Source organism: Clupea harengus, chromosome 8, assembly GCF_900700415.2.
Source record: "Clupea harengus chromosome 8, Ch_v2.0.2, whole genome shotgun sequence".
NCBI lineage: Eukaryota > Metazoa > Chordata > Actinopteri > Clupeiformes > Clupeidae > Clupea > Clupea harengus.
The window spans coordinates 16,068,493-16,094,726 of NC_045159.1; the positions used below are offsets into that span (position 1 = coordinate 16,068,493).

Sequence of the window (26,234 nt, forward strand, 5' to 3'; positions counted from 1 at the left end):
AATGTGGTGTTGCGCATCTGAACACTGTTTGCGTCATTTGGCAACATCTACCAATTCATTATCACCATCAATCAAAGATCAATACATCATATATTCTGGTAGAAAAATTAGGTCATTGTGGCTACATGGCGTCTGTCCAGATGTTATTTAGTAAAGTAAAAAAAAAGGACCACTAACATCTAAACAGTAAGGTCAAGGACCATCATTCAGGTTTTTCTTGCCAAGACATGGCAAGTGTGTAGGCAGGGGGATAGGCCTGTCAGTAGCAGCCTATGAAGCATACCGCAGTCACCTAGGCTGCCTATGAAGCATACCGCAGTCACCTAGGCTGCCTATGAAGCATACTGCAGTCACCTAGGCTGTTAACACGCTGTGGACGGCCAACTTGTTGGTTATGACTTCTATGATAATGGTTACTTCTATATCAAGAGAAAGTAGTTTAGGTGTGTAGATTCACTGGTGTTCTTCTATCACCCTGTGTTTGTGATTAACTAACCATCTGTTTAAAATTATGACTTGTTGGGCAAGAAATATGTGCATTCTGAATGATTCAGTTCAACTAGTATGCTTAGTCAGTATGGATAGTTAGCTATTTTTAAATATCATCTGAACTGTTGCATTCAGATGTAGAGGTAAACACTATATGATAGCGGTTCAAATATATATTCTACCTGTTTCAGTGTGTACACATTCACATAGCATAGCATTGTTCAGCTATGAGGTCCTTAGATGCCTTTGTATGTACATGTACATATACAGAATGTTGATTTGGTTTAGCAGTTAATTACTGTCAAATAAGTCTGTTTGTAATTAGTGTAGTAACATATAAGTAATAGTTTTATTAGAATAGTAGAATTTGATTTTTTTTTAATATATATATATATATATATAATAGTTAGTACATAATAGTTTTTCATGTGCCAAATCAGATTCAATGCCTTTATGTTTGTGCAGGAATATGTTTATAACTTGTTTTAAAGTTTGTGAAACACACACACACACACACACATATATCCAAGACACAAATCATCCAGCAGCATTGGCAGTAGCTGATCATAGCTCCTGAATCTCCTCCACTAACAACAATGATCAGCACTGAGCAGGTTGGGCTCCAGCTTGATGACCCAGTAATGCCACGCTGCGTGCCTGTGGAGGAGTGATAATCCCTGCAGATCCCTGGCAGCGTGCCCCCTGGCCCACACACTCCCCAGACCCCCCCCGAGCCCCCAGACCCCCCAGGCCCGCTCCACACAGCATGCTACCCCCAGGACCAGTGCAACCCTGATCCCTGCCCCCAGTAAACACCAACCAGATGAGGACATTGCAAACGATTGCATTTTGTAGTCTGTGGCACTTGTATTGGTTATTGAGTTGAGCTTTACCCTGCCTGTGACCTATACTGCCACAATGTGCTTATTTTCGTACGTGTTAGAATGGATTTGGGGCAACACATAACATATTTACACACCATCTACATAATCTGTGCTTGAGAGGGTGAGTCTCTGCTTTGTCTGTTTACATAGGGCATATTAAGTGCATTGCACTAAGGATAGATGGGAAACTGAGGATATGATTAACATGGTCATAATATGCTTTAGGAGCTGATGTCCCTAATCAGTGATTCTCTGATTCTCAGCATTTTGCTTTCCATGTGAGTTGTGAGTGGCAGTTTCAGGAATGCCATGCCCTCAGCTGTCTGCTGGTGTCCCATGGCCCCCCGATATAGCCTCCTGCGCTCCCTGCCTGAGGTCTCCTCTGTCCCCCCTCCCTCTGGAAGCGGGCTAAATTTGGCAATCTGTGGCAGGAGGAGGTGATTTGAGGGGTGGCCACCTGCTGTCGAAGAGGCTCCTCTTCCAAGCTTACATCAAATTACATAGCCCCTGAGCATTCTTCAGCGCTCTCCTTCCCTCTTTACTGCTCTCTCCCTCTCCCTCTCCCTCTCCCTCTCCCTCCCCCTTGCTCAGTATGCGCTCACAATCCATACAGTGAAGTGACATTTCCGGAGCTGGCCCTTAACCTCACTGACGTATATGCTCAAAGACAGGACTCGCTGCTTTTCCCCTTAAGCTATAGTGGCAGGGCCTTACAAACACAAACACAGCCTACAGCTCTATGCAGCAGCCATGTCACACAGCTTTCTGAGAACTGTCACTAAGAAGGTTACATCTTTAGCAGGGCTAACAAAAACATGTTTTTTTTTTATGTATGCCATTGCTGTTGGTCTGGAAATGGGTTAATCGTTCAGCAAGAAATACAGGGAAAGAGCAACATGAAGCTAGAATCAGAAACGGACTGGAGTTGTAATGCACAGTCACACCACAAGAGAAACGCATGTGACTGAATGAATATCAGTGCTGATCATTAATTCCATGAGGATGCAGGCAGGCCTAGTGAAGAGTAGAACGGGACGATGGCATGCAAACCCATTTCATTAACTTGACTCATAACTAACTTAATCATTTCCTATCTTTTGTTTCCAAAGACCTTCACCGCCTGGTGCAACTCACATCTGCGCAAAGCAGGCACACAGATCGAGAATATTGAGGAGGACTTCAGAAATGGACTTAAACTCATGCTTCTGTTGGAGGTGATCTCAGGTAAGAGAGGGACACACACACACACACACGTAACACATAATGTATAACATCTCATTGTAAGGAGTGTTATTTTTAATCCTGTTATGGGCCTGTAAAAGTAGCCTATTCTCAAGTGCATGTCCAGTTTATATCATTGGGTTCACATATTCACTAGTGTATGTCCAGTGTATATCATTGGGTTCACATTTTTCAAATCAGCCATTGAACTGTTGACAAAGAAGCTGTGGCCAATGTAGATATCAGAAAGACTCTTTACTCTTGACTTTTGAGGTGGCATTGGCATTGGAGGGGACAAATCTGCACAAATGACCTAGCAATACATCTCTAATGTGATAACATTTTGATGGCAGCACCACAATAGAGTGATTGAGTGTGATTGGTAGGCCTGCAATGCTTTGCCAGCTGCATACACCTGTGCATCAGCAGCAGTAGCCATTGAACTGTTGACAGTAGCCATTGAACTGTTGACAGTAGCCATTGGTGTCTGTGTGCTTTGGCAGGTGAGCGGCTCCCCAAGCCCGACAAAGGCAAAATGCGCTTCCACAAGATTGCCAACGTGAACAAGGCCCTGGACTTCATCTGCAGCAAGGGAGTCAAGCTGGTGTCCATTGGTGCTGAGGGTGAGCCTATAAAACCAATGCAGACAGAAGTCACACCACACCTACAGGATTAACTCCAGACCTCCCCATACACTCACACATGCACCAGTGAGATAAGCATGCATACTGATAAACTGGAGTACTCCATTAAACGTTTACATTCCCTGTACTGCAAAGTGCTTTGAATAAAATTCTCTGAAGTCTCTAATTACGTCAAAATAGATAACAACGTACCAGTTCAGTTGCACCTATAGGGGGCAGCGTCAGCTTGAGTTTGTTGTCTGTGTCCTCAACCCTCCCTTGCCTCACGATGTGTGCTTTTTCACATGTGCTGATTGTGCCCCATCACCACGTATCTTCAGAGATTACGGATGGTAATGTGAAGATGACCCTGGGTATGATCTGGACCATCATTCTGCGTTTTGCTATCCAGGACATCTCTGTTGAAGGTAAAATACTGAACGATTTCTGTATTGTCTGTGTTGAATAGTTGTATAGTAGTGTGATATCAGTTTATAGCTAACTAGTATATATTGTCTCATAAATCTTTATTTTTGTTGTTTTTTTTCCCTCAGAGACATCTGCTAAAGAGGGCCTGCTGCTTTGGTGCCAGAGAAAGACTGCCCCCTACAGGAATGTCAATGTGCAGAACTTCCACATCAGGTGACTGCCTCTCCTCACTCACACAGTGAGAAGTGTTCACCTTTTTGCAGAGCTGCTCCCACACCATGTTCACCATTCCTCAGTTATCACTACTCCGTTTCAGTAAACACTGTTTGCACACTTGTGGGTCTTCATCCACTCTTAAAAAAAAAAAAGAGCTTGTCCAGGACATTGGACAGTTTCTTCATCATCCTTTGCTCATCCACATCTCTTTTCTTCTCTCTCTCCCTCCCTCCTGCGTTCTTCCACATTATCCCTCCACCTCTTGTTTCCTCTCTGGTCTGTGTCTCAGCTGGAAGGATGGCCTGGCTCTGTGTGCCCTCATCCACAGACACAGACCTGACCTCATTGACTACGCCAAACTGCGCAAGGTGCTGACCTCTGACCTTGCGTTTGCCTCACCTCTGACCTTGCTTTCACCTCTATAGTCCCTTGCCTCCATATCATCCCCAGCTTGAGCTCCTATCACTCGGGTCCCCTCTGATGTGGTTGTTTTACCCTTTGTTGCTGTTACTGACAGCTTTACTAAAGCATGTGAGGGATAGCTTGCTGCTAGCAGATGCACTTATTGTTTGTCTTTGGTCATAATGATGTAGACTGCAACAGTATCTGACATAGCTCTGAAGCTATGTATACTGAAGAATGTTGACATTGTACTGTGTCTTGTGGCATGTTATGGTTTAAGAGGGACATTTAAATATCCTTAGCTGACTGTATTTTCCAGAAAATATAAGCTATAAGACATTTAAGACAAGAGTGCTGTGACATCAAATAAATGTGTAAAAATGTATAAATCATGGAGATGTCCCTTTCCCTGTAAAGTCTGGCAGAGAAAGCCGTGACTTATTAAATACTTAATAATAATATATTAATAATAACGTAATACTTTGCACAACCTCTTATGGAGCTACTTAGATTCAGTAAACAATAAACATGCACACAAATCAATCTGATTGATTATATTAGAGATTGTTAATTATACAGCACTCTTATTACCATGTATTTGAAATTGCCAACTTGAATTTGTCATAGAGGCACTAAAATAAGCCTCCAGAAGAAGTAGTCACACTGGCAAACAACCACACTACAACCTCAACGCACCCGCATGGCCAACCAAGAGAAATTAGACTATTGGCAATTGAATAATGGCAATTGAAAAAAAACAAAACACACTTGATTCACTTGCATGATGTTTGATGATTATAGTGCAATTTTGATATTTAACTGGTTCTGGTTTGATTTAGTTTTGACTTGACTGACTGAGTAAAAGTGGGTTTGCATCACGGACACGCCCTGAGCAACAACACACTGTGTGGATGGTCTTTCTCCTCCATTGATTTACTTTCTCAGTCGTGTTAAAAATTGGAATGTGCCCGATCGCCACTTTACAGACTGCCACACTTCCGTGTTCTCTTCCGTGATGCCTGCTTGTGTCTTCTCTGTTGCAGGACGACCCTATTGGCAATCTCAACACTGCTTTTGAGGTAGCCGAGAAATTCCTGGATATTCCAAAAATGCTTGATGCTGAAGGTACTGTATATATGAGAACAAACGTCTTCATTTGTGCTTTGACATATCATAGAGAGATGTAATAGAGGGAGGTGCTCACAGCACTGAAGATGGGGGCACAGTTTCCACTCACAATGACAAAATATACACACATCAGCTGTGCTAACACTTGCTTTTGATTAGTCTATTAATGAATAGACAGTGATAATACTTGCAGTAGCTGATGGTTTTTGCCATTTTCTTGGTTGCAGACATTGTGAACACACCAAAGCCTGATGAGAAAGCTATCATGACCTATGTGTCATGCTTCTACCATGCCTTTGCTGGAGCTGAGCAGGTGAGGAACTGTTTCCATTAAAACAAAGCCTCATTGATCGTGAGTCTTCTGCCAACCTAATCTGAGTTATTAATGTCTGGTCTGCGGTTGTGTCACAGGCGGAGACAGCAGCCAACAGGATCTGCAAAGTTTTGGCTGTGAACCAGGAGAACGAGAAGTTGATGGAGGAGTATGAGAAACTGGCTAGCGAGGTGAGCCCCCCTTTTACAGTGAAAATTATAGCATCCGTTGGCCCGTTAGGGTTCAACCGAAGACTACTTGCTGACCGTACTCTTGACGTGCCTGGTTCTCCCCTTAGCTGCTGGAGTGGATCCGCAGAACCATGCCCTGGCTGGAGAACCGCGTGGCGGAGCAGACCATGCACGCCATGCAGGCCAAGCTGGAGGACTTCCGCGACTACCGCCGCGTGCACAAGCCCCCCAAGGTGCAGGAGAAGTGCCAGCTGGAGATCAACTTCAACACCCTGCAGACCAAGCTGCGCCTCAGCAACCGCCCCGCCTTCATGCCCTCCGAGGGCAAGATGGTCTCGGTAAGAGCCCTCCACCCCACCGCCACTTGAGAGTTTCATTACCAGTGTGCTTGACTTTGCTCTACACACTGATCGGTGTGATCTGTCTTTGACATGCATTCATCTTCCTGCCCGTGTGTCTCCTGTAGGACATTGCCAATGCCTGGAAGGGTCTGGAGCAGGTGGAGAAGGGCTACGAGGAGTGGCTGCTGATCGAGATCCGCCGTCTGGAGAGAGTGGATCACTTGGCCGAGAAGTTCAAGCAGAAATGCACCCTCCACGAGACATGGACCTCAGGTCTGCAGCAGAGGAGCACTTGCTATTTTATCACATGCTGATCAAACAAAGACACAGTGTCAGTCACATTGAGTGCTTTGACCCCATAGTCAATCATATTAACCAGTTTATCCCAATATCCTGATATCCCAAAATCAAAATGAACCCTAACTTCCACATATGATATTGCTTTTACAAAAACACACGAAACACCCCATTGTGGTCTTGTGGAAGTTTAAACACAAGGGACCCTAGGTGGTGAACTATACTCTTCACACGAGAAATGTTTGCATGTTTGTATGCCAAAGGAACTATCTTTTTGTTATTCTGTTCCCCACAGGAAAAGAGGAGTTGCTGGTGCAGAAGGACTACGAGTCGGCCTCTCTGATGGAGGTCCGTGCTCTGATGAGGAAGCATGAGGCCTTTGAGAGTGACCTGGCCGCCCACCAGGACAGAGTGGAGCAGATTGCTGCCATTGCCCAGGAGCTCAAGTAAGCAGAGAAATAAAGACATTGGAGACGGATAAAGCTGCTGATTGGTCTCTCTCAACTGAGACATTTGACATATGTCTTTTTTTCTTTTCTTTTACAAGTGAGCTGGATTTCTTTGATTCAGTCACAATTAATGCCCGTTGCCAAGCAATTTGTGACCAGTGGGACAACCTGGGCACGCTGACCCAGAAGAGGAGAGATTCACTGGAGGTAGCGCAAACTACAGAAACTCACTTACAGAAATTGTAATGCACACCTGACTTGATATTTAACCAAGTAGTCGTGTAATTAAAGAGTTTGATATTCTCTTGTGGTGATTGTGTGTTTATTGTTGTCTTGTGCACCCTAGCGTGTAGAGAAACTGTGGGAGACCATTGACCAGTTGTACCTGGAGTACGCCAAGAGGGCCGCACCCTTCAACAACTGGATGGATGGAGCTATGGAGGACCTGCAGGACATGTTTATTGTGCACAGCATTGAGGAGATCCAGGTGAGGAAAAGCAGATCGTGTGAACACTTCAACAGCTCGGCTGCACATCGCTGATGGACATGTCAACCTGCGGTTCTACTCTGTGTTCTTTTTCATCATCAAGGAAATTAGACAGCACCTTCTTCAAACTTTTATTTTCATAATTGTAATGTACTGACCATTAGTGATATTATGTTATTTAGGATACTCCACCGTAATTAGGAAACTTTATTTGTAATGATTTTGACTCCCGTCTCTCGTCCCTCTTCTCTCCCGTTTCATGTGTGCAGAGTTTGATCACAGCCCACGATCAGTTCAAGGCCACGCTGCCAGAGGCAGACAAGGAGCGCATGGCAACCCTGGGCATTCACACCGAGGTCCTGAAGATCGCCCAGACCTACGGCATCAAGCTGATTGCTGAGAACCCTTACACCAGTCTCTCTGTCCAGGACATCAACAACAAATGGGAAAATGTTAGCGAAAAGCCATACATATTTCATACCCCTGCTTGCCTTCTGGCTGTGTTGCTGATGCTTTCTTTCAAAATTACAGAAAGTTTTGAGTAAATTACTGTATTTACATTTTCATGAAATAAATATAGCACCTCCAATATACATATGTTCTACAGATACAGAAAAGGAAAAAGTTACTGTAAGATAAATTGAGAAAAGATTGAAAAAAAATGGGATGACTTCCTTACTCATCAGTGTCCTTTTCCCCCAGGTGAAGCAGCTGGTGCCAATGAGGGATCAGATGTTGCAGGAGGAGGTTGCCAGGCAGCAGTCTAACGAGAGACTCAGGCGCGCGTTTGCTGCCCAGGCTAACATCATTGGACCCTGGATTCAAACCAAGATGGAGGCATGTGTCAAATGACTATGCTATGCTTCGGCAGTAATCATGAAAATAGATGTTGAACTAAATAAAAAGCACTTTTTCTGCTATTCACTGCTGCACCTTCAAGCAGCAGTGGTTTTATGTCACTTTTTGTTGTGGTGATGTTATAAAGAAATCCCACTTTTGGAGAACTATAAACCAACCCATCCCTCTGCTCATGTACAGGAAATCAGCCATGTCTCCATTGACATTGCTGGCTCTCTGGAAGACCAGATGAGCAACCTCAAGCAGTATGAGCAGAACATTGTGAACTACAAATGTAACATTGACAAGCTGGAGGGAGACCACCAGCTCAGCCAGGAAGGACTCATCTTTGACAACAAACACACCAACTACACCATGGAGGTAAGACTGATTCAGCAGTTTATTGATGGCATTCATCTTTAGACCTACTTATTCTAGGACAGTTTTCCTCAACTCTCTGCTTGTCAGGACGTTAAAAAATAAAGGTTTGTGTGCTGTGGTGAATTATTCCTCTTAATTCTTTTCCACCTTAAGGTTTCTTCTGTGAGAACAAGCCATAGAATACTTTCTTTCTAAGAGCGTAACTGGATCTAAAAGGGAGTTTTTCCTAGCCGCTGTTGCCTTGTGTTTTCTGTAGGAGGTTTAGGCCTTGGGCTCTGTGAGGTGCTTTGAGACATGTCGGTTGTTAGTGGTGAAATAAAAAAATCAATACAATTGACATAAAATGTTGGTGTATTTAGGAATGTTGCTGCGTGTTTCTCTGTGTGTCCCTCACCCTCACCAATCCCATGTTTCCTCACACAGCACATCCGTGTGGGCTGGGAGCAGCTCCTCACCACCATCGCCCGCACCATCAACGAGGTGGAGAACCAGATCCTGACCCGCGACGCCAAGGGCATCAGCCAGGAGCAGCTCAACGAGTTCAGGGCCTCCTTCAACCACTTCGACAGGGTGAGTGAGTGAGTGAGTGAGTGAGTGAGTGAGTGAGTGAGTGAGTGAGTGAGTGAGTGAGTGAGTGAGTGAGTGAGTGAGTGAGTGAGTGAGTGAGTGAGTGAGTGAGTGAGTGAGTGAGTGAGTGAGTGAGTGAGTGAGTGAGAGAGAGAGATAGTGTGTGTGTGTATGCCTCCTTCACCCACTTCGACAGGGTGAGTGAGAGAGAGAAAGAGAGAGTGTGTGTGTGTGTGTATGCCTCCTTCAACCACTTCGACAGGGTGAGTGAGAGAGAGAAAGAGTGTGTGTGTGTGTGTGTGTGCCTCCTTCAACCACTTCGACAGGGTGAGTGAGAGTGTGTGTATGCCTCCTTCAACCACTTCGACAGGGAGAGAGAGAGAGAGTGTGTGTGTGTGTGTGTGTGTGTGTATGCCTCCTTCAACCACTTCGACAGGGTGAGTGAGTGTGTGTGTGTGCCTCCTTCAACCACTTCGACAGGGTGAGATGAGCCATTTCCCCAAAGATTAAATAAACCACAGAGAAAAGCTTAGCTCCGAAAATGTACCCACTTGAGTAATGTAAATGTACTGAGTGGCCTCTCTTTTTCTCCTTGTTTTGTAGAAGAGGAATGGCATGATGGATCCAGATGACTTCCGTGCTTGTCTTATCTCAATGGGCTATGATCTGGTACGTTAAAAACAAAAAATTGTAAAATGTTCTCATTTGGAAAGACTAAGATTCTAATCCTGCCTCTTTTCCCGTTCACAGGGTGAGGTTGAATTTGCCCGCATCATGACTCTGGTAGACTCCAACAACACAAGCGTGGTCACGTTCCAGGCCTTCATTGACTTCATGACTAGAGAGACTGCTGAGACTGACACAGCTGAACAAGTCGTGGCCTCCTTCAGGATCCTGGCATCTGATAAGGTGAGTCGATCTGCTTGCATCGCTTCTCATCACCGTGTTGAAATGTAAAATACAAAGTAGTGAAGTCTATGTAAGAAATCTGGATATCTTGCAGAATAAAAACAAAAGTTTGCGAAGTACATCAAGAATAACTGATCTGTATTAGGTTGGTTCATGGTAGCACAATATTTTTGTGGTGCTACTTTGTCAGACGTAGTTCCAAGACCGTACTGGGTTTGGTGTTTATTTGAAATGAGCGCCCCGTGGCTGACTGAGGGGATGCCAGTTGCCCATCTCCTCTGGTGGAGGAATTGAACTTGAACTTGAACTTGGCTGTCAGTGTAAACATTGTGAAGCCACTGGACTGGCCCCCAGGCCTTAGCCCTGACTCTGACTGTGCTGTACTTGGCCCTGTTGCAGACCTACATCACGGTGGACGAGCTGAGGCGGGAGCTGCCCCCGGACCAGGCCGATTACTGCATCAGCCGCATGACCAAGTTCATCGGCGGCGAAGCTCCACCTGGCGCCCTGGACTATATCTCTTTCTCCAGTGCCCTTTATGGAGAGAGCGACTTGTAAAGAGACACCCCTCCATGTCAACCTCCCCTCCCCTACTCTATCCCAATGCACATACCAACTAAAAAAAAGATGAGCTGACACATACCTCCTTGTTTAGGTCATGATTCAAGAAACATTAACTAAGCACTTGTATTAAAAATGTATTGCAGTGGTGAAGTGCGCGCTCTCTCTCTCTCTCCCTCCCTCCCTGCTCTGCAAGTTATCACTTCACAACTGTTCGTAGTGGTGGAGGATGCTTGGCTCATGTACTGTACCAACAAGACTATGAAGTTTTAGATTTTATTTTTGACAATTCTGGACTAAACAGTCCTCTCCATATCACATATGTGTCTTTATTCAGGAGAAAAAAAAAATAAAATCAGTTCTACATGGTTTCACGTATTGAGCCCTTTTCTTCTTATTATGTTGAATAATGTCCAGGGTTGGGAAGGTTACTTTAAAAATGTATTCTGTTACAATTACTAATTACCTATTAAAAATTGTATTCAGTAATCTAATCCAAGTATCACAATAATAAAGTAATGTAACTTGATTACTTTCCATTATTTTTGGATTACCTCAATGTCAAATGTGCAAATGAAGACAACAGAAAAGAGCAACAGATGAGAAAAACATCAATAAGATGGCTTTTACTTAAGTGTATTCTGTAAGTCAACATGAGAAGAAAATGAGGAAACCAAGTTTTAAAAATAAATTATAGGGTGGACCTACAGAGTAGTATAGCATAGTATTATAGTTTACAAATGCTGTTTGAATGTTGTTTAAGTGATAGTCGTGGTAACGGTGCGCATTTAAAGTTGGTTAGCTAACCTGTTATTATTGCTTGCCTACTAACGTAATGAAAAAGGGGGACTGATAACTGGGATGATCGTATGTGGATAAAACACAAGCCTCTGACCGAAGTTTCAGCAGTAACATCTGTGCAAGCAAGTTTGGCTAAATATAAGTTAACCTTAGCTAACCGGATGTCTGTGTAGACGTTAGCAGTGTTGGTCTTACCTTTAAATGCTTCATTATATTTGGATATCGACAGTATTTTCCCCGCGGGGAGGCATAAGGTGCACTGCACAGGTGGGTTCTCAGGCAAACATACCACATGAATGATAGGGCGATCACACACATTGGTCAGACCAGTTCTGTTCGCAGATAATTTCTCCTCAATGGAGCGACGCCAGACCGAACTTCCCGACTTAAATTTTTACATTTACATTGTCATTTAGCAGACGCTTTTGTCCAAAGCGACGTACAAGGGAGAGAACAGTCAAGCTAAGAGCAATAAAAAGCATGGTGTAACAATAAATACTACTTTACATGAGAATTAGAAAACAACGAGAATATAGTAGTAAAATGAATGTTTCCAGAACATGTTTAGTGTTAGTTAGTGTTTAGAATGTTTAGTGCACTTTCAGCTTTGAAGACAAAATAACGTCGATATGTCCACGAGAGGGCAGTATTGCTCTAAAAGTATTGTCTTTCTTTATAAGAATGTGGTTGTCTCTATAACATCAACCCTCTCCGGGTTTGCGTTGCATTACAAGCACAGTAAATATACAAATCCCAAATTTGGGATGCTATATTTTTGTCCGCCAGCCTTCAAGGCATTTAGATCAACAGAATTTTGCGTGAAGTGTATTGTGACATAATAGGAGGCAGGCCTGAAATAGAACAGAATTTTCTTTTCGACTTGTTTACAGAGGTATACTACCAAAGACTAGGTACTAAAAGGTCTATCGGTGTCTGGAATTATGCAAAGATAGGAATTATAGAACGAGAAATGTGGTTGCCCCACCGTAATGCTGTCATAAGACATAATTGTTTACAATCTCCAATAAAAGACGACAATGAAAGATATGCAGCTAACCGTAAAACGCTGCCACCTGGCCCGCAAGATGTGTATTACCTGTGTCTGAAAAGCCCTTGTTTTGTGGATTATCGAAAGGTGAGAAGTAAATGGGAAGCTGTTTAAACGAATTGGTTTAGATTGAAATTACATGTTTGACGTATGGTCTTTGAAGCCTGAGCATTAGGATTATAATCTATCCTTTAGTGTAATTTGTGTGATTTAGCTAATGTAGTAATGGTATCTCTTCCAGCCAACACACCCTTTGAAACATATAACATCCGACCTTTCTGACAGCTATGAAGCATCACAGGACACCAAAGGGTACGTTTGTTTGTCTGTTTGTTACATATCATAAATAGCCTCCAGAATAATAAAACAGATGTGGTGACGACATGTAAACATGTAGAATATTTGGCCTTAATACTCTTTAATACACTCAGTGTTTGAAAGCTTTGGTTATTGTTGTACACACTAAACCTCACACACCACAGACATACTGTATATAGATGGTCTTAAAGAGAAGTCAGTAGCTATAATGACTCAGGTTAGTCAGATGAATCACGCCAGTGTTTCGATGGCTCTGTCCTGCAGTGAAACCACAACAGAGAGTCAGGAAAAAGTAGTCTCTACTGAAGAGAAGTGGAATGATGAGGACGGAGAAGACCGTGCGGTGGACACACAAACCACAGATGGAGATATCAAGACTGATACACTGGCGTGGATGTGGGAAAATTTCATTGTAGATGACTACAGCCCTAAGCCAAATTATAAAACGTTAATTCCGAAGGCAGTTGAGAGCAAACCGAGAGTGACAGTACCGGAGCCATTTCAGATGACCTTGAGAGAGGAGGAGAGGCGGCTGAAACCCAGGCAGGCCAGCATGGTAGTGAGCGTTGAGCCTCAGAAACCTCCACAGTTTAAGGCTAACCCTATCCCTTTGAAGTCTCGCCTCTGTGTCTACCAGAAAAGTCTCCAGGAGTGCGAGAAACAGCGCGAGATTCGTCACGACAAACGAAAGAAATTTCTCCTGGCCCTACAGCGTCCTTTCAGTGCTGGAGACGCAAAGCCAGCAGAAGAGAAATTCATTGAGCCAACCACGGAGAAGTCAACGTTCAGACCACTCATAAACACCAAAGTGCCAGACTCTCCAAAGCTGCATCACATGTTTGAGGACCGACTCAAGAACATCAGGCAGAAAAGGCAACCCACTGTACCTCAGCCATTTAGTTTCCAAGTTAGTGACCAGGTGACCAGCACCACCAAGAGGCCATTAAAGAGCATTAAGTGGCAAGGTGACTCTAAGAAATCGGTATCTATAAAGGCAAAGGCCGGACCACCGAGGCCTACCAAGTCAGCTCTGCTGAGAGAGGAGACCGTGAGGTGAGAATGCGTCTGCACCTTCTATGGGACACCATTTACCATGAAGGATCTACATAGCATCTTTCAGGGTTCAAAAAGAAAATCTGTAGGCTTAGGCTACTTATCGATTCACCTATAAGGACAAGCTTAAATACCTTGATAGATTTGGCAGAGCCCCTTATTTCACTAGTGTACATTTGTGAACTCCAGAGGTAAATTTTTTGTAATGGTATAGAACTGTTTTTAAATAGCCTGCATAATTTAAGTTCACAGAAAACAGGGACCTGTTGCTCAGACATTTAGTCGCAATGATTATGCAAATGTAATTAGAGTTATATCTCAATAGGAAGAAACTATCAACTGAGGCAGCCAAAAAAATGGAGTATGAAAAGCATAAGTCAGATAAACGGATCAGGCTCCATAAAGAGGTTGGAATGTGGATTTCTGCTCAGAAGTGGCGGAGTTCTGCAACTGAAAAGAGGAAACAGTATTACAGGTTTGATGAACTGAGGCAGTTGTTCACATTTGAATGATTTAAATAGCGTTGTGTAGCGGCCTCCCTAAGATCATACAGGGACATACGTTCAGAGCACGCCAACAGACACTTTCACTATGATGGGACTCATTGTGTTACAACAGGGAATTTTAAACTTTCTGGATTATAACACATGGCTTTATGTTAAATTACTACATACAGATAAAACATTTTTTTTACCACCGACTTCTGTGATAGGAGGGAAATGAGAGCGCACTGCGCCGAGTACCAGGTTCAGCTGGCTGAGATGATGGAGCGCGTCCAACAAAGGCCTTTGATGTTGCAGAGCCTCGACAACGTAAGTGTTCTTCAGGCGTAATTTTCTCACTGGTGAAGACTATTCAGTGTACACTCCATACGATAAACTTTCTTATCGTTCTGACTTGGGTTTGAATGTAAATAGCTGCATGTAAAAGAGAAGATATGTAAAGATTAATGGATGACACGACGTTCTGGTAGCAGAAAGTAATGGACGTTCGACGTGGTAGTGCCCTCCCTTACATAACCAAGTCATCTTAGTCTAAAGCTAAACTGTAATGGCTTGGGCCTTCCGAGCATTGTTTTTACCAAGTGAAGTAACACATTAGCATTTCCCTGTGCAGAGCTGCAGGGTTATTTAGCCTCATCTTCACCAGGATGTATCTTCTTTGGCATGTCTCTTTTATAGCCTGCGACACAAGAACAGAACTTCCTGATGTTGGAATACTTGGTGATACATGACGTTTTGGACTCAAGCTGAGACTGATGATCAGAGCTGTCAGCTTCAAATGAAGGAAACTTAAAAGCACATACTGACCAGCATAGACTATTTCTTAATTCCTACAAGTTACTGACTACAATGATGCATATTTCGTTGAAATACTGTTTTCAATACAATATATAATATATGAATACCTGATTGCTTTTTTTGGTGGTAAATATTGTGGATACTGTTTTCAGGGACACTATACATTAGTACTGGCACAGAAAACATTCATTAGCAGGTTGGGTCCTTGTATTATGTTCTTTGTATTGCTTGCAGGCACCAATCAAATTGATCGCAGACAGCATTCACTGAAGCCATTTGGACATTTGGTTAGGGAGATTGTTTCCTTTGAGCATAGTCGAGTTCAAAACCAAGAGACATTGGACCTCATTCTCGAACATTTGAGGTCCATTGGACTGAACCAGTCTGCGTTGCTGGAAACCATACTGTTACTTTCCATCTTGTTGAGCCCTAGCTATTAAAGTTTGAGTCCACGATAAGCCCTAGCTATTAAAGGTTGAGTTCACGATTCAGCTAATTGCTCCTCACAGTCCTCTAGCTGTCCATTCTGTGTGTGCACTAAAAAAAAAAAAAAAAAAAATGGAAGGCAGCATGGAAGGAGGTAGTGTAATATGATTGGCCGTTGAGATCAAATAACAACCTTTAGCCAGAATTATAGACACTACCTATAAAGGGCTTAATTATTACATCCTGCTCAAGTTAAAAATTGTATCTGAACTCATATATTATTTCACATATGGATAACACATCTGCGGACAATTTGGACTTTCAAACTTTTAAATGTTCAGATCTTCACATCCCATCCTTGTGATATTTGACCAGTAGATCACAGGCCATTAGTAGACCACATGGACATGGACATGAACATGAACATGACATTCAGCACAGGTGTAACTGGTCCATTAGCAGACCACATGAACATGAACATGACATTCAGCACAGGTGTAACTGGTCCATTAGTAGTGTAAGATAAATTTGAATTATCAAATTTATCTAATCATATCATATTTAATCAAATGTATCAATGAAGTATAATCACAGGAAAAGGGCAGTCAGAAAACAGCAAGTAACATATACATGGGAAATGTAAAGCAGAGTCGGACAGGAAAGAGTAGGCTAAAACTGGCACAAAGGCCCAGAGAGGAGAAAGGGCAGCAAAAGGATAAATCTTAAGTGGTCAAGTCTGGGGCACAAAGGAAAGTGTCCAGACGTACATGTGTCAGCAGTTTGAAAAGCAGAAGTAGAATAGCACAAGAATCATGTGTTATAACCAAGTGCAGAGTGGAAGACAGTGTAGGTGGGCGGCGCAGGGGGCCAGAAGTGACATCACAGATTTAGGCCTTAAAAGTGCAAGCATCCTCTGTTTAGACTTTAGAATGCGCATTCTCCGGCTTGCTTGACTGGACTTGACTGTCTGTTGGGCAAGTTGTATTGTGTCAGTACCTACCAGTAAAACTCAACCTTGTTACAACAAATTGCTTCGTATGGTGGTTCCTCTCCAAAACAACACGACAGAGTAATTTAACTCTAACAGTAGACCACATGGACATGAACATGAACATGACATTCAGCACAGGTGTGACTGGTCCATTCTACACACCCAAACAATGCCAGGGCTATCTGCTGTGTTTGGAAATAATTGCTCTTGCTGCCCTCTTTTGAGCGGCGTTTTATTAAGGACAGCAATCAACATTTGCCAGCATGGGGTCTGAAAAGTGACTCCTACCTATGAGAAATAACATGACTAAGGTTGTCAAAATATCAAAAAGAAGAATCTCTTGCCTTCAGCAAATGCAAGAAAGGGCTGTTCCCAATTCACCATAAATGGAAGGAATTTAGATGAAGGGGACAGCAAATGATAACCACGACCATAAAACGGGAAAAAAAGGAGACCATTTTCATTTAAAAGTCTCACCAAACCTTTAATTTACATTGTTTTTCAAGACGGATGCTGAGTAGAGCTCCTTCATGTATACCTAAAGCAATGTATTTGAAGTGATTCTTCAAAGCAATCGGGAGTATATACTTTTAACATGATGCAAAGGACACATTTCGTTTTCTTTTTTCTTCATTTTTCTTAGAAAATAAAAAAAGCAAACAAAGACAGAAATAAAACAATTATTCTGTTACAGATAAGTGATGGTAACTATACAGTCACATTTGTGTTAAGTGTGCTTATGGCATTTCTATACCAATTAAACAAAAGGAAATAATACATATTATATACTCAAAACAGGGCTTATGAACTTGGGCCAATCGTGTGTACACTATACCTCATACCTCAAGTGAAATTACAGCTGAAATAACTGTAGTGTCAAATTTGAAATAGTAAATCTTCAGATGAGTAGCTGACTCTGTAAAGTGCCGCCATGACCTCTTTAAGACTTGAAGACAGGGAGTGAGACGGTATTTTTAAAAACAATGAGTGCATCTTTTTCCGTCAATGGAGTGCCAACCGATATTGTACGTACAACACAGCACACCATCAACGATGACTCAACCAACAGAACTCGAGATGAGCCTCTTGAATGCAATGGCATTTGGTGGACAGTGAAGAAGTGAAGAAGTTACAGACCTCAAACCAACGTCCTACGAAGAGCAAAGTTAAACCATCCGCCACAGCATAACACCTAACGAAACCAACAGAGGACAGCCGACTCCACGTCTAGATGCCAAATTTAAGGGAAAAATGCTCGATGTTCAAGTTCTTCTGATAACTGCTGCACATGCGTAGATCGCGGAGTTCAATTTGAGTGGTCGCAATGCCCTATCTGGCAACCCTGAGAAAACTAAAACCCATTTATTCATTTCGAACCACTGCTACTGCGCTGCTCGTGTTCAATGCCCCTTTAAAGAGCACTACACGCTGAGCACCACTCGCCCGTTTCACTCCCAGTGCAACAGCGTCTGGTCACTGTTCTCACCACAATAGTTACCACTTCAACTGGCTGCTGACTACCACACTGGCCATTGCATCCAACAGAGGAAACACAAATATACTCTATCTATGCCAGAGTCTAGGTATATGAAAAGACCATAGGGGGACAAAAACACAAATAACTCCTCATTTCTGCCTAAAATATATACTGTTTATTTTGATAACTGATGTGAAGGAATGATATGCTACAAATAATAGTTATAATTCAGAGAAAGTTTTTCTTTTTGGAAGAAAAGTGTCATGGCCTGTATCTTTTGTCTGTAGAAGGGGATTAGTAGATGGCTACCGGATTATCCCATTCCCATGAAAACAAAACAGTTGAAAAGCATCCTTTCTACCTCACACACTTTAACCCCCTCCCTAGGTTCAGTCATACAGTACCATTTGGAAGTCGTCCATCTGAATAATCACCTGGGTTACAACGATGTCACACACTCATGTAGAGTACCGCCATGTTGGAGACTCCTCCCCTTCTTAAGGCAAGTGGTGACCAATACGTCAAAAGTCCCTTACCACAGAATGATGCCAGGCTGTAGAAGCCACACTAGTATTGCAAAAACAGAGAGAAATCTTCTCCACATAGTCTAGTCAATTGCTTTTGGCATCTGTGGTTTGGTATCCACTACCAGTGGCAGCCAAGCATGGCAAGGGCTACAATACGAAATACAGGAAATTCATGTACATTTTCAACTATATACATAAAGCATTAAATAAATATATGTGTGCACTGCATATGTGCACACTGAAATATTTGCCACAAATAAAACGATCAATTTTCCGATTGCGAGTCACTCAGGATTTCTGTACACTAGCTGGAACGGCTAGACACACAGGGCGTTCCTATGTGGAGCCCTTAACGGTTCTCCGTCTCTTCAGTGCGTGCTAACTGAGGTAAACAGGACTTCATGTAAACACTTTCAATATGCTTCAGGGAAGCTGGGGTGTGTTAGGAGCGCACGGCCAGGATCCTCCCCTCTCTGCAGACCCTCCCTTCAGCACTGTGGGGGTACTAGGGCCAATCTTCCCTCCCTTCAGCACTGTGGGGGTACTTGGGCCAATCTCCCCTGCCTCCAGCGAGCTTTAACAGGCAAGGGGACAGACTAGTCCAGCTCTGGAGTTGGGCGGAAACGTGTTGGTCACCACAGTGCGGCGTTACACAGCAACTTTCCCTGGTCCACAGCGGACTGGGGAGCACTAAGTATTTATGCAGTGTCATACAACATCCCCATCAATACTACATCTACACAACACCACCACTACATTGTACAAGTAAAATACATTTGAAGTTCTTTTTAAACAAAGTTATATATCTTCATTATAAATAGTTTCCTGTGCTGTTGTGCCCTCTATCAATACAAAATATAAATATAGTGTCATATTTCCTATTTCTAGTTGTTTCCCTTTGTCTACTTAAAGCATCTTTTAAAACACAGTTGTCAAATGTACAATTTCAAACTAGAAATCTCCCAAGGAACATTTCCAAATAAAATCTGACAAATGTAATGAATTAAAAAAAAATAAAAAAACTGACTTGTGACAGGAAGAAGGATTAAAACATAAATTGTCCAGGGGCTACGTGAGTGCATAGATGCGAAATTCACCAAAAATGTCGACCACTAATGTGACATGGAACTCTTCCGTCTTATTGAGGTTTAATGCTTGGACAGGAGGGGCCTGTGTGGTGGTGAGATTATCCAGGTCATTCGGTCGCTTTAGATTCCTCCTGCTGTTTGCATGGGCCTATTTCAACTGTTGACCGTGTTTCATTTGCCTTGCTGAAATAAAAGTACTAATTAATAAGTGTACAAACAGTCTGTTTTTCGAGGCCATGTTTCTAACACTTTGTGGTGTACATTCAGGAACATTCATATTGAAAGTGAAAAAACAAAGAAACATAACAAAAAAAAGTTAATATTATTCATTATCATTAACAATTACCATCGCCGCAATAATTTATCATATATTACAAATTATTTCTGCCAGGATTCTCTGTTCCTTAAAGTTTTTCTTTCGAGGGAATCCAGATATATGGTCCAGACTGCTCCTCGATCACCATTTTGCACTGGGTATAAATGTCCTCTAAGGTTTCTCCTTGAACAAGAGCTGTAGAACAAGTAGAGAGGAGATGAGAGGAGAAGACAGGAGAAAAGAGGAGAAGACAGGAGAAAAGAGAAGAGGAGCGGAAAGGAGAGGAGAAAAGATGAGAGGAGATGAAAGGAAAGGAGAAAAGAGGAGAGGAGAGATGTTAAGACACAGAGAAAAAGGTAGCAGGTAGCAAGGCCACTCTTTGCATTCACAGTTCCTCTAGTGTTCATTCAGCTTGCTTATTAAGCACAGTACCTGTCTCCAGTGGTCTGTCACAAAGTCAAAGAATATGGTACCCACATAATATTCAACATCAGGCCTCACTGGCATTTTAAGCAAACTCTTTCTTCTCTCATACAGGACTCTGCCAAGTAACCTACATAGAACAGGTATTCACGCTTGCGGTTGCTATTGACATGCTATGTTGTGAGGAGAGCGATGATCAAGTGCCTTGTTAGTGTGAAGGTACAGTATGTCTTGAGCAGAACTCATACATATTTCATGACAACAAAGACTGTGCTGCACTAAGTTGTGCACTCAAGAGGGCACTGAAAATCCCCCGTCATTCATGATAGAGAGTAATGGCTTTCTCTGCTGGCCTCCGAGGCAACTGAGCTAGAATATGCAAAAGGATCCCGCCGGCCCCCGCCAACCCCTCCGTAAACTCCAGCGAGAGCCCCCATAACGAGCTGTCAGGTTGCTCCCCCTGCGCTTCGCTTACCTGTGAAAAACTCGCCAAACTCCTGCTCCAGCTTCAGGGCGCGGTCGAACGTCTTCTTGGCCTGCTCCTCGGTCAGCCTCTTGTTCACCTCCCTGAGAGCAGAGCGCTGGTTTAGTCCTCTCTTCCCAGACAACACTTGGATTTTCTCACACATAAAAGTGAGGATTTCTCAAACATTTTACGACATATAATGCCAAAGGAAGAACAACTCTACTTACATTAATGATTCTAGGGACCTGGGCTTTATAAAGATGGCAATTGGGTAGAGTTGTGCTACTTGTAGCCGTTTAATGGCGTTCCCAGACACATCCAATATGCAATGTTTCCCCTGGGAGTGAAGCAGAAGGCAAGAATAAACGACAGAAATGAGTGGAGTGGGAAGCCAATACGAGGCTAGTGCTAGTGGTTACACCACAAAATGACTGCAATCAGTAGCAAACACCAGAATGCAAAGTGCCATCAAAACATTCAGAGGTGTTTACAGATAACGGTTAATTAGTGTTAGGCAGCACAGTGACGTCTCTCACCCGCTCGGCCACATATCTGACAGACTGTACACTGGTTCCGTAAAGATTGTCGTTGTATTGTCCCGCTTCGATGAACTTGTGCTCTTGAATGTCTTTCTCCATTTGCTCGCGGGAGGTCATGAAGTGGTAGTCTCGCCCGTCGACCTCATAATCCCGCTTTGGTCTTGTTGTGTCTGAATAGTGATGACAAGATGCAGGATGACGGGAAGGAAACGATTTGGGCAGTCATTCATGCGTTCACTTGTTGACAGGATGTTACACACATCAAAAGGTGCAAATCTGTGTCAGCATTCATTGAGAAGGACAAGAGTAGCCCTTCAGTCTGGAAAATGCCCGAACATGTAATGTATGGCTTCAGTTAATGTAAATAAAAATGAAACATTTCTAAAAGGATCTAGTGTGTTTTCCTGAGACTATGAAGGACGTGGTGCGCAGTGATGTTTTACGGGATCTAAAGGCTCACTGAATGGATGGATACTTTATTAATCCTGAGGGAAATTTAGGAACTCTAAGAAGAATACTGCTACACTATATCCTGGACTGATAGATTAATGACTGATTGGCTCACTTACCCAATTGCCCTGAACTGTTAGCTGCTTTTTAAGTTTTCAAACAAATGAATAAAAGACAGGTAAATAAAAAAACATACAAACATAAAGACAAAAAATTAAAACACAACACAAATTCTACATAAAGACAGTCACAAACACAACAAGGGATGGCGGAGATGAACAAACAAAATCACAAAAGACCAAACTCAATGTGCAACACAAACAAACACAAACACACAGACACACACACACTTGGTGGCTGCAAACACAAATGATGCTGCGTTAGTCCAGGGATGGATGACAGCTGCCACACTACTCACCTTGCTGCCATCACTCTACTCTACCAGCATCATCACAGACAGGCTACGTATCCGTGGCAACAAACCGAGGAGGACACAGCTGTACCCTAGTCACCTTTAGCACTGTGGACTCTACTCACGTGGCACACACGAGCCAAATTTCTCTGGGAACTCGGATATCAGGTCGTCGTTGACTCGGTCCTTCATCGGCCCAAGGATGATGATTGGTCGGGCATAGTTAACTGTTGGGGTTTAATGAAAGCTTCTATTATTCACAAATATGTTGAAAAAGGTTGCTGCCTGTGCCATCATATAGAGGCTTTTGTTACTAAGTTTGATTAAATGCAAAGTGGACTAGAGAAACACTTACTTTCTTGCCGCATGACGGGCTCATAAGAAAGAATCAAATCCTCCTGACTCCCTGTGGACAGACGAACATAAATATAGTCATACATGGGGCTGGGCTGTTCAAAGGCATTTTCTGAAATGATGGTCATTCACAAACAAAAGCTTTGAAAAATCTTATGCATACGTAAGACAATGTATTATATGGTTGTGTAGATTCTGACATGGATGCAGAGATGGCTTTGCTGAGAGATTGGATGAAATATAAAATATAATCCCAGTCTATTTCCAGGCACAGGATGAATGAAAACTTCGTCACTTTGAACTCAGGAGAATCAAATATTTAAGGGAACCGAGGAGACAGTCCAAGAATTCATTACTGCCTGAGCCCCAGTGGAGTTTTTTTGTTTTTGCTTTCAGTGCCGCGGCAACTGCCGGGATACGGGCTTCCGTGCTCTTGCGAATGAAGGGTGTGCTCATGCAAGAAAAGGCCCACACAGTGTGGATCAGCTGAACTTCTAGGCCAGATCAATCAAGCTCTGCGCTGAGACGTGGAAGAGCCCTTTGACGGATGGATGCAGAGGTCTGGGCAGACAGCGCATCCATCACCAGAGCCATCCTGGATAAGGGCTGAACTCCTCACTCTGGAGACACACACACACACACACACACACACACACACACACACTTCTCCTCTCGCAGCTTGACAGGGGTAGCTGGGTGACTCTGATCTGCCAGCAGACGACGCCATACTCCGCCCAAACAAAGTGATTTAAATATCACTGTGCCATTTTAATTCAACACCTCGCCACTGTTTTTGGTACATTGTAGAGTGTCAAAGGCAGGAAGAGAGAGAGAGAGATGGCCGCCCTTTTGGCATTTGATCTGCACAGTGTTCTGGAAGCGTCGCAAAATCAGCTTTTTTTTTTTACATTATGCTGAATTCATGCCTCAGTCGTGCTCTCAAGCCCATTAACGCTCTTACTCAGACCAGCCATGCACACCGCACCGAATGGCCTTTAGCACAACAAACAGGAGAGAGAATGTGTCCATGCTGTTTCTGGGGAAAACACATGTGCTGCCATCACTAGGAATCTAAGGGATAATGGATCTCTACACGCAATATGACCCACATATGCTTTCTGTAGAGCAGATTGTGTTCTCCCAAATGAAAAGTCTCAGGCAAGTACTAGTATTTCTTTCTGTGTATATACTAAACAGCACGGTATGGAGATGTCATTTTTGATTATTTTAATGCAGATGTTTTTTTTTGTTTGTATTCCATGTCTTATGTAATCAGTATGATGTCATGCCATGCCACATTCAGAGCAATTTCACGCTGTGCATTTCATGTTTCATGTTCAATAAAGAACAACAAAGAAAGACAAAAAAAATGAATTGTCCCTACGCAGAAACATTTGGGTCTATATTATGCAGTCTAGATCATTCAGATTCATCAACAATGGACACATCTTTTCATGCACATATCACAAGTCTGGTAGTGGTCCTGCATAAGAGCTTATTCTACGTGCATTGTATAATTATTTGTGCATCCATATTAGTGACTAAGACCCAATGTTCCTCAGTGTAACATGACAAATAACTGAGCACCGTCCCATATGGGACACTCATTAAAAATAAGGCCCACTATTGTAAAGACAGCTGAGCTATGAACGGCCAAACGCCCCTATATTAACTCTATATTATTTCAGCCCTTCAGTTCCACTGGCTTGGCAAATCCAGGCATGGTGCATGCTTGTCTCTGTAGGGTATGCTTTTGTGCTGTGTTTTCCAGGCTGTCAAAACCCATACAAAAGCTGATGCTCAGCAGTGTGCTGTGGTTCCAGAGGGTCGACTGGCATTTTCTCAAAAACCTCCTCTTTTGAGGACACAGCTCAGTAGAAACACTCACTGAAGCTAAGAAGTTTTGGGTCTATGATCAGATTGGAGACTGCTGTCATAGCACACTTAAATGAACCTCAGAATGAGACACGCTACTACTTTTTTTTTTTATGTGCGCTTGCCGCACCTAAACATCAGACACTTACCCTCCAGTGCTAAGCGACAGATAAAGAGCTCTATGCATAGCCAATTTTGTGCTTCCTACATACCTTTTTCTGTCTCTAATTCTCAGCCAGACGTTGATGAGCTAGTTGTTCTTTCAACTCAGCATGTACCTAAGTACTTGATACTATTTCGCCTAAAAGGGAGTGTAGCCCTGAAGCTCATTTTCAGCCCTGGTTTAATGACAACACCCGCACATCGAGGCAATTACGGAGAAGGGCTGAACGCAAATGTAAACGGGATAGATTGCAGATGTCTTAGGACATTATGCATGACTGCTCTATTAATTCTGAATATTTAATTTATATAATAATTTAATTAATAATCAGAATGCTGACAAAAGAGCAAGAAATTACTACCTGGCAGATCCTGTGTAGCAGAACCACCATAGGCCTACTGTTTAATACTATCAATCATTTTCTTAACCCTCTTGCTGGTTGCACAACTTCTTCACTCTCTGATTCATGGGATAAGATCGCCAGCCCCTGGTTGTCAGAATTTGTGTGATATTCCGTGAAGATGTCTGATTTTATTCCCTTCCATCTTTTAAAGGAAGTGTTTTATGTTGTGGGTAGAAATGTCTTCAACATCATAAACAAACCATTGGTCTCATGAGGTGCCCCTTCATTTTTTAAACCTGCGGTGGTGCAGCCTTTGCTAAAAATGCCTAACCTGGATCCAGATTCCCCCCTAAGACCTCTCCAAGCTTCCATTTTTTATCGAAAATACTTGAGAAGGCTGCTTTTAGTCCATTTTACCTGACCAAGAATAGGATCCAATCAGGGTGAGTCTGACTCACAAACGATCTGCTGCTCACTACTGACTCAAAAGGCTGTTCAGTGTTAGTCCTCTAAGATCTGACTGCTGCCTTCTATACAGTGGACCACAGAGTGCTGCTCGAGCAGTTGGTGCTTGAGCAGCTGGTGCATTGCGTTGGGCAGAGTTGGGGCGTAATTAGTTACATGTAATGCACGTAATTAATTACAAAATTAATGTAATTGTAATCCGTTACAGTTACTGAGAAAAATACATGTTATTTAATTAGTTAGTAATCAAAATGTTGGCGAATACAAAGGGGTTACATCTGAATATATTATTTTTGGTAGAAAGCTCTGAAGCTTATATGTAGAATATGTAGAAAATGGTGCTGTCAGTTTAACGCGTTATTAACGGCGTTAACGCAAACCCATTTAAACGCCGTTCATTTTTTTATCGCGAGATTAGCGCGAGATTCTTTTTTTTTCTTTTTTTATTAACGTTCTTTTTGGCCTTGCAAACTGTGTAGTAGGCTAACGTTACGGTTTGAGTGAATGGTGAGCGCGATACGGCGAAATTGATGATAAAAAGCTTCTGAATGGAAAGTTTACTTTTAAAAGTTGTGTTGTGCAAAAGAAGCGAGCTTCACTGTTTGAAAATGTCAACAGGCAGCTGGCTGAAAGTAAAGAAGTAGTAGGCTTACCTTTTATTGGTAACCTAACT

General features: G+C 42.8%; 3 protein-coding genes across 35 annotated transcripts in view; 2 read left to right on the top strand and 1 right to left on the bottom strand.

The window, feature by feature from the left end:
- Positions 1-2,440: 2,440 nt before the first annotated feature.
- On the top strand, positions 2,441-11,094 carry actn3a (actinin alpha 3a; the record flags this gene model as incomplete). The annotated part of the gene is made up of 20 exons (XM_031572131.2): positions 2,441-2,597; positions 3,098-3,217; positions 3,559-3,645; positions 3,772-3,859; positions 4,152-4,230; positions 5,308-5,389; positions 5,620-5,705; positions 5,804-5,896; positions 6,004-6,234; positions 6,363-6,510; positions 6,830-6,980; positions 7,082-7,190; positions 7,330-7,470; positions 7,740-7,922; positions 8,173-8,307; positions 8,509-8,688; positions 9,112-9,258; positions 9,859-9,924; positions 10,006-10,164; positions 10,564-11,094. Coding segments are annotated over 20 exons (2,601 nt in total), but the record flags the coding sequence as incomplete, so codon positions are not given.
- Positions 11,095-12,819: 1,725 nt separating this feature from the next.
- LOC122133093 (protein FAM161A-like) lies at positions 12,820-15,198 on the top strand. The gene is made up of 4 exons (XM_042708495.1): positions 12,820-12,886; positions 13,157-13,945; positions 14,658-14,757; positions 15,127-15,198. Exons 2-4 carry the CDS (start codon positions 13,287-13,289, stop codon positions 15,196-15,198), a joined length of 831 nt encoding a protein of 276 aa, XP_042564429.1. The 5' UTR covers positions 12,820-12,886; positions 13,157-13,286.
- Positions 15,199-17,126: 1,928 nt separating this feature from the next.
- dlg2 (discs, large homolog 2 (Drosophila)) overlaps positions 17,127-26,234 on the bottom strand; it is a 185,016-nt gene continuing 175,908 nt past the window's right edge. For 23 of the 33 annotated variants that reach the window (XM_031572109.2, XM_031572120.2, XM_031572118.2 and 20 more), the window contains 7 exons: positions 22,717-22,767; positions 22,487-22,588; positions 22,069-22,089; positions 21,497-21,669; positions 21,188-21,297; positions 20,970-21,061; positions 17,127-20,266 (listed from right to left, as the gene is read on the bottom strand). In XM_031572109.2, coding sequence (XP_031427969.1) covers positions 20,160-20,266; positions 20,970-21,061; positions 21,188-21,297; positions 21,497-21,669; positions 22,069-22,089; positions 22,487-22,588; positions 22,717-22,767 — 656 coding nt within the window. In that variant the 3' untranslated portion in view covers positions 17,127-20,159. Of the gene's footprint in view, positions 20,267-20,969; positions 21,062-21,187; positions 21,298-21,496; positions 21,670-22,068; positions 22,090-22,486; positions 22,589-22,716; positions 22,768-26,234 lie in introns of those variants that run through there. The other 10 variants (XM_031572130.2, XM_031572129.2, XM_031572122.2 and 7 more) reach the window with 2 other exon arrangements.

Coding starts and splice junctions, on each gene's coding strand:
- LOC122133093 (XM_042708495.1), top strand. CDS start 13,287: ATGTGGGAAAATTTCATTGTAGATGACTACAGCCCTAAGCCAAATTAT. Junction 13,946..14,657: donor CTGAGAGAGGAGACCGTGAG/GTGAGAATGCGT, acceptor CTTCTGTGATAG/GAGGGAAATGAGAGCGCACT. Junction 14,758..15,126: donor TGTTGCAGAGCCTCGACAAC/GTAAGTGTTCTT, acceptor TCTCTTTTATAG/CCTGCGACACAAGAACAGAA.